The sequence below is a fragment of the Cetorhinus maximus genome, chromosome 8, assembly GCF_964194155.1.
Source record: "Cetorhinus maximus chromosome 8, sCetMax3.hap1.1, whole genome shotgun sequence".
NCBI classification, from domain to species: Eukaryota; Metazoa; Chordata; class Chondrichthyes; order Lamniformes; family Cetorhinidae; genus Cetorhinus; species Cetorhinus maximus.
The window spans coordinates 145433494-145442136 of NC_135886.1; the positions used below are offsets into that span (position 1 = coordinate 145433494).

General features: G+C 46.2%; 1 protein-coding gene across 1 annotated transcript in view; it reads right to left on the reverse strand.

Annotated features, from left to right (window-relative positions):
* The window catches only part of LOC144684048 (uncharacterized), a 16659-nt gene extending 9078 nt beyond the window's left edge, over positions 1 to 7581 (reverse strand). Inside the window, exon 1 of the mRNA XM_078547763.1 lies at positions 7569 to 7581. Coding sequence (XP_078403889.1) covers positions 7569 to 7581 — 13 coding nt within the window. The remainder of the gene's footprint in view (positions 1 to 7568) is intronic.
* Positions 7582 to 8643: the final 1062 nt, after the last annotated feature.

Here is an 8643-nt window from a genome sequence, read left to right on the forward strand (position 1 = left end):
GGTATGGGAGGGTGATTAAGATGCTGGTATGGGAGGGTGATTAAGATGCTGGTATGGGAGGGTGATTAAGATGCTGGTATGAGGGGGTGTTTAAGATGCTGGTATGGGAGGGTGTTTAAGGGTATGGGAGGCTGTTTAAGGGTATGGGAGGCTGTTTAAGGGTATGGGAGGCTGTTTAAGGGTATGGGAGGCTTTTTAACGGTATGGGAGGCTGTTTAAGGGTATGGGAGTCTGCTTAAGGGTATGGGAGGGTATTTAACGGTGTGGGAGGGTATTTAAGGGGATGGGAGGGTGTTTAAGGGTATGGGAGGGTGTTTAAGGGTATGGGAGGGTGTTTAAGGGTATGGGAGGGTGTTTAATGGTATGGGAGGGTGTTTAAGGGTATGGGAGGGTGTTTAAGGGTATGGGGGGGTGTTTAAGGGTATGGGGGGGTGTTTAAGGGTATGAGGGGGTGTTTAAGATGCTGGTATGGGAGGGTGTTTAAGATGCTGGTATGGGAGGGTGATTAAGATGCTGGTATGGGAGGGTGATTAAGATGCTGGTATGAGGGGGTGTTTAAGATGCTGGTATGGGAGGGTGTTTAAGGGTATGGGAGGCTTTTTAACGGTATGGGAGGCTGTTTAAGGGTATGGGAGTCTGCTTAAGGGTATGGGAGGGTATTTAACGGTATGGGAGGGTATTTAAGGGGATGGGAGGGTGTTTAAGGGTATGGGAGGGTGTTTAAGGGTATGGGAGGGTGTTTAAGGGTATGGGAGGGTGTTTAATGGTATGGGAGGGTGTTTAAGGGTATGGGAGGGTGTTTAAGGGTATGGGAGGGTGTTTAAGGGTATGGGAGGGTGTTTAAGCTGCTGGTATGAGAGGGTGTTTAAGGGTATGAGAGGGTGTTTAAGGGTATGGGAGGCTGTTTAAGGGTATGGGAGGGTGTTTAAGGGTATGGGAGGGTGTTTAAGGGTATGGGAGGATGTTTAAGGGTATGGGAGGGTGTTTAAGGGTATGGGAGGGTGTTTAAGGGTATGGGAGGGTGTTTAAGGGTATGGGAGGGTGGTTAAGGGTATGGGAGGGTGCTTAAGGGTATGGGAGGGTTTTTAAGCTGCTGGAATGGGAGGGTGTTTAAGGGTATGGGAGGGTAATTAAGATGCTGGTATGAGGGGGTGTTTAAGATGCTGGTATGGGAGGGTGTTTAAGGGTATGGGAGGGTGTTTAAGGGTATGGGAGGGTGTTTAAGGGTATGAGGGGGTGTTTTAGCTGCTGGAATGGGAGGGTGTTTAAGGGTATGGGAGGGTGTTTAAGATGCTGGTATGAGGGGGTGTTTAAGATGCTGGTATGGGAGGGTGTTTAAGGGTATGGGAGGGTGTTTAAGGGTATGGGAGGGTGTTTAATGGTATGGGAGGGTGTTTAATGGTATGGGAGGGTGTTTAAGGGTATGGGAGGGTGTTTAAGGGTATGAGGGGGTGTTTTAGCTGCTGGAATGGGAGGGTGTTTAAGGGTATGGGAGGGTGTTTAAGGGTATGGGAGGGTGATTAAGATGCTGGTATGAGGGGGTGTTTAAGATGCTGGTATGGGAGGGTGTTTAAGGGTATGGGAGGGTGTTTAAGGGTATTGGAGGGTGATTAAGATGCTGGTATGGGAGGGTGATTAAGATGCTGGTATGAGGGGGTGTTTAAGATGCTGGTATGGGAGGGTGTTTAAGGGTATGGGAGGGTGTTTAAGGGTATGGGAGCGTGTTTAAGCTGTTGGGATGGGAGGGTGTTTAAGGGTATGGGAGGGTGTTTAAGGGTATGGGAGGGTGTTTAAGGGTATGGGAGGGTGTTTAAGGGTATGGGAGGGTGTTTAAGGGTATGGGAGGGTGTTTAAGGGTATGGGAGGGTGTTTAAGGGTATGGGAGGGTGTTTAAGGGTATGGGAGGGTGTTTAAGGGTATGGGAGGGTGTTTAAGGGTATGGGAGGATGTTTAAGCTGCTGGTATGGGAGGGTGTTTAAGGGTATGGGAGGGTGTTTAAGCTGCTGGTATGGGAGGGTGTTTAAGCTGCTGGTATGGGAGGGTGTTTAAGCTGCTGGTATGGGAGGGTGTTTAAGGGTATGGGATGGTGTTTAAGCTGCTGGTATGGGAGGGTGTTTAAGGGCATGGGAGGGTGTTTAAGGGTATGAGGGGGTGTTTAAGCTGCTGGAATGGGAGGGTGTTTAAGGGTATGGGAGGGTCTTAAAGATGCTGGTATGGGAGGGTGATTAAGATGCTGGTATGGGAGGGTGATTAAGATGCTGGTATGGGAGGGTGATTAAGATGCTGGTATGGGAGGGTGATTAAGATGCTGGTATGAGGGGGTGTTTAAGATGCTGGTATGGGAGGCTGTTTAAGGGTATGGGAGGCTGTTTAAGGGTATGGGAGGCTGTTTAAGGGTATGGGAGGCTGTTTAAGGGTATGGGAGGCTGTTTAAGGGTATGGGAGGCTGTTTAAGGGTATGGGAGGCTGCTTAAGGGTATGGGAGGGTATTTAAGGGTATGGGAGGGTATTTAAGGGTATGGGAGGGTATTTAAGGGTATGGGAGGGTGTTTAAGGGTATGGGAGGGTGTTTAAGGGTATGGGAGGGTGTTTAAGGGTATGGGAGGGTGTTTAAGGGTATGGGAGGGTGTTTAAGGGTATGGGGGGGTGTTTAAGGTTATGGGGGGGTGTTTAAGGGTATGAGGGGGTGTTTAGGATGCTGGTATGGGAGGGTGTTTAAGGGTATGGGAGGGTTTTTAAGCTGCTGGTATGAGAGGGTGTTTAAGGGTATGGGAGGGTGTTTAAGGGTATGGGAGGGTGTTTAAGGGTATGGGAGGGTTTTTAAGCTGCTGGTATGAGAGGGTGTTTAAGGGTATGGGAGGGTGTTTAAGGGTATGGGAGGGTGTTTAAGGGTATGGGAGGGTGTTTAAGGGTATGGGAGGGTGCTTAAGGGTATGGGAGGGTGTTTAAGGGTATGGGAGGGTGCTTAAGGGTATGGGAGGGTGTTTAAGGGTATGGGAGGGTGCTTAAGGGTATGGGAGGGTGCTTAAGGGTATGGGAGGGTGTTTAAGGGTATGGGAGGGTGTTTAAGCTGCTGGTATGGGAGAGTGTTTAAGCTGCTGGTATGAGGGGGTATTAAGCTGTAGCGCTGTTTAGTTCCAGGCCACTCTTCAGACTCCCTGGGGCAGCTATTTTGGGCACTGCCTCACCTTGGAATGTAAGAATCATTCCAGCTATTGTTTCAGACAGAGGTACACAAACTGATCCAGGTTTGCTGACAGAGACACGCACTGTCACAACAATAAACAGAAGCCAAGGGAAAATGACATAAAATGTTGGCGAAATCAGCCAGGCCCAAAATAGCAGCCAGTGAGGCACCTGCTTGTGGCATTTTAGAATGATCCAGATTATCTAGGAGGCTGGTGAGGTCAGGGTCAAAGTATTATCTGAAATAAAACCATTTTCAGTTAACTGGCTGATACTGCAATGATAAACAATCAGTAAATAGCAGAGGAATACCCAATGGAAAAATCTCAAATTAAGGCACAAATAGTAGCTGAGGATTATAGAAGATAAATTTGTTTCTCAAGTTATGACCAGGAGACAGATTGAAGTTGTCAGTATAGGAATATATAAATCTGTGTAAAACATAAAATTAGAGCTCAGTTTAAGGGGAGGCTGTAAGATAATGGTAATACCACCTGACTAATAATCCAGAGGTAAATCTGGAATTGAAAACTGGTCTCAGTAACGGTCACCATGAAACTATCATCAATTGTTGTAAAAACCCATCTGGTTCACCAATGTCCTTTAGGGAAGGAAATCTGCTGTCCTTACCTGGTCTGGCCTACATGTGACCCCAGACCCAGAGTAATGTGGTTGACTCTTAACTGCCCCCTGAAATGGCCTAGCAAGCCCCTCAGTTCAAGGGCAATTAGGGATGGGCAACAAATCCTTGGCTTGCCAGCGACACCCACATCCCATGAACAAATTAAAAATCCTGGGATATGGAACATGTATGGAACATGGAACTTGAATTGGCTGCGCGCCCGCCCACGCCTGCTTCCACTCAACACCTCCCGACAGGGGAGAAAATTCTCCCCCTGAAGAAATGAAGATTGTCTTAAACAACGACATGGACGAACAGCAGAAGAAACTCAAGGAGACTCTGCTGAGTGACAGAATTCAAGTTGAAGCGAGCAAATTTTGCAAAGAAATGGAAAACCTGTTGAAAGTCCCTCACACACGACAAGATTCCCTTGGGTCAAAGTTGGTGTCCCTAAAAAAATGACAAGGAGGAACAGGAAGAATTTAACACCTCTCTGAACAAAGTGAAGGACCAGTTGGCAGAGAAGACACAGCAATGTTCAAATTACCAGGAGGAAGCCAACAGATACAAGAAGGAGACAGAGGAGCAGAAAAATCAGATGAATGAAGCTAAAGAGGCTTTGAAAGCAAAAGTCATAGAAATTTCCAAGATGAGAGTGGATGGTGAAGTCATGGGTAGCTCAACTGCTGAACTAAGACAAGTTGAGATTACATCTGAGAGAAGTCTAGCCGACAGTGAATTCAAAGAGAAGACACGGAGAAGGAGGATGCGAAATTACTGATAAGGCACCGACTTTAAAAAAAAATCATCCTGTGTGGGATTCCGCGTTGCTCAACATCCTGATTTTGTGAATCATTCTAGAACTCTGGATTAGGGGAAACCCGTGATTCTGCCATTTGTTCATTTGCAGCTACCAGAATTACCATAACGAACGCTGGTCAAACACAAGTCAATCCAATGATACAAGTGCCAGTTCACACCATTTGCTAACCCAAGAGTTCTGAAAATGCCTCTATCTTTTCATCAAGGCACCACCTTTAAACACAACTAAGCCTGATACTTACCAATTTGCAGGGGAAGGTGGAGAAAAGTCAAGGGAACCAAAAAACAACTCATGATTTGCTTAGTCATGAGTGACAATTTACTGTTGGGAAGCAGTATATGTAAGGAATTTCGGTGGAGGACCGAAGTGGTTACCTGGTAAAGTGAGTTCTGTGACCGGACCATTGTCATACCATGTGGAAGAGGAGGACCAGATCACCCATTAGCATGTGGATCACTTAAGAAAAAGAGAGAAACCACAACAAAATGATGTTCCACCTGTAAACATTACTGAACCTGTGGTTCCTGTTGAAGTTGCTCAACCAGGGACAGACATACCTCATGTCTCTATCAGAGTGGGAGACACTGAACTGCCTCTGCCTAATGAGGTACCTGATGTTAATGTGGCTCCAGAGAATGTGGTTCCTGATAAAGAATCGGAAGTTGTGGATCTGCGACGTTCCACACGGATCAGGAAACCACCTGAAAGACTGAACTTGTAATTTCATGACCTGTGTAAATATTGTAATGTCATGAGATAAATGTCCTTCTACATACAAAATGTACAGAAAAGTTAAAGGGGGAAGAATGTAGTAATTATAGTTTTTGGAAATGTAGCTTTAAGAATAATCCTGTGTTGCAAGATCACATGATCTGTGTAAACCAATGTGTTAGCAGTGCAGGGAGCCTCTAGGAGAGAGTTATTCTTTAGCTATGGAGTTTGATGCACACATGTAGCTGCTGCTGCTGCCTTGTAAATAAAGTCAAATGTTTCCACTAAGAAAGACTGTCTGAAGATCAACTCTATTACAGGACGTTTATTATCTCTGAAGAAACTTGTCATCAACAATCTGTTTACAAAATTCAAGTCCATGGGTTTAAAGGGACAGTGGCAGCATGGATACAAAACTGGTTAAGGGACAGAACGCACACAATAGTGGTGAATGGTTGTTTTTCAGACTGGAGGAAAGTATACAGTAGTGTTCTCTGGGGGTCGGTATTAGGACCACTGCCCTTTTTGACTTACGTTAATGACCTGGACTTAGGTATATAGGGCATAATTTCCAAGTTTGCAGATGACACAAAACATGGAAATATAATGAAGAGTGAGGAGGATGGGGACAGACTTCGGGAGGACACAGACTGTTGAAATGGATGGACACATAGCAGATGCAATTTAATGCAGAGTAATGGGAATTGAGACCTGTGGGTCTATGCACACAAATCTTTGCGGGTACTGGGACATGTTAAGAAGGCTGTTAAAAATGCAGATAGGATCCTTGGCTTTCTGTTAATAGAGAAGTAGAATCCAAAAACAAGAATGTTACGCTAAAACCTTTATAAACCCTGGTTAGGCCTTCGCTGGAGTATTCTGTTCAATTCTGGGCTCCACATTTTAGAAATGATGTCAAGGCCTCGAAGAGGGTGCAGAGGAGATTCGGTGGAATAGTTCCAGCGATGAGGGATTCCAGTTTTGTGTAGGGACTGGAGAAGCTGGGATTGTTCCCTTTCCAGCAGAGAAGGTTAAGAGGAGATTTAATAGCGATATTCAAAATGAGAGGGTTCTGATGGGAGCAAATAAGGAGAAACTGTTTCCACTGGCAGGAGGGTTGGGAACCAGAGGGACACAGATTTAGGGGGATTGTCGAATAAACCAGAGGGGACATGAGGAAAAACCTTTTTACAGAGCAAACTGTGCTCTGGACTGTGCTGCCTGAAAGAGCAGTGGAAGCGGATTCAATATAAACTTTCAAAAGGCTTGAAAGGGAAGAATTTTCAGGGTCATGGGCAAAGATCAGGAGAATGGCACTAATTGGACTGCTCTTTCAAAGAGCTGGCACAGGCACGATGGGCAGAATGGTCTCTTTCGGTGCTCCATGAAGCTGGTATGTGATCCAGTCACTGAGGGTGGAATCCGCTCTCCACCAGGATCCAGTAGAGATGTGTGGCGCTGAATGCTATAGAAAAGGTGCCATGATGCGGCTCAGTGATGGAATTAAATGAGGTGTCACTGTGAATGTGGTTCGGACTGTGACCATTATATTAGGTAGGCAGTGAGTTCACACCAGCCTTCTCTCATCTATGGAAGTGGGTACATCAAAATCGACCCTAGCTGTGGCTCAGAGGGTCTCTCACTTCTGAGATCAGAAGATCATGAATTCATGTCCCACTCCAAAGACCTGAGCACAAAATACAGGCCTGTACAGCCAGTGTAGCACTGAGGGGACGGTGCATTGTTAGAAAGGTAGGACTGGGGGAGTACAGCACTGCCCACAGGTCAGACAACTAAGCCACACAGTGCAGTGTTCACTGAGTGCATGGTATACAGAGCCTCAGAGTAAAGGGAAGACCTTTTAGAACAGAGATGAGGAGAAACTTCTTTAGCCAGAGAGTGGTGAATCTATGGAATTCATTGCCACAGAAGGCTGTGGAGGCCAGGTCATTGAGTGTATTTAAGACCGAGATAGATAGGTTCTTGATTGGTAAGGGGATCAAAGGTTACGGGGAGAAGGCGGGAGAATGGGGTTGAGAAACTTATCAGCCATGATTGAATGGCGGAGCAGACTCGATGGGCCGATTGGCCTAATTTCTGCTCCTATGTCTTATGGTCTTATTAGTTAAAAGTAAACCAGGTGAATTAATTGAATAAATCTTGGTTTATCAAATGTATAAAACAAAGATACATAAAGATGGCAGGGCTGATGGAGGATGTGGGTACCTGCAGAAAGCATTGCGATCCCGGACAATAAATCCCGGGAATAGTGTCTGCAGCTCGAGCAGCCTCGGCTACAAGTTACTGTGCCGAGTGCGGGCAGTGCCGGGCATCAGGGAGGGACAAGGTCACTCACCCAGGAGGGAAAAACAATAACAACTGGGAAATAAGAGCACTGGCCCAAACTGGTCTTGTATACCTTAAAATGGAACACCAGTAAAAACCGGGAAATAAGAATGCTGGTCCGAACGGTCTTTTCCATCTGGGTGGACACTGTGTTCCAGGAGGCAGTCACTCCCCTTAGGTTGGGCAGAACCTTAGAGTTGGTTAGTGGTCAGGGACAGGAGGGTGTGACTGTGAGTCAGGCAGGTAAGGGGAACCAGCATGAGGTGATGGAGAAGCCTCAGTCCATGACTTTGTCCAACAGGGTATGAGGTGATTGCTACCTGATGGCACCATAGTGAGGGATGCCATTCAAGTGGGGGGAGTAAAGAGGGAGGTGGTAGTGATAGGAGACAGTATAGTCAGGGGGGTTGCCATATTATGTGGTGTTTTAGACTAATACAAACACAGTCGAAAGACTGGCACAGAGTTGAACACGGAGATTTATTGGAAGACTTCTGCTTCCACAGACTGACTAGAACATGTGACATTATGTAATTATCTACATCACTTCCTGTGATGATGTATTCTGGGATGATGCAAACAAGAGCATTGAAGGTCATGTTGCCCGCCTGGTGCCAGGGTTAAAAACATCTTCTCACAGCTGGACACGAGATTGGAGTGGGAGGGTGAGGATCCAATTGTCATGGTCCATGTAAGAGCCAGCAACATAGGTACACAAACATATACTCAAATGATTAATCTTATTTTATCCAACATACTGACCCAGATCATCCAGTCTCTGGATCTGCAAGGGTCAGATGTCCTCCCCAAGATGTGTTTTGGAGCCCTGAGGAAGATGTGGGCTTCGCTGGCTGGGCCAACATTTATTGGTAGGCTTGTAATGGATATTGGTGGACAGTCTATCACCAGAAATTGAGACAGAGAGGTCAAGGAAGAGAAGGGAAGTGTCAGAGAT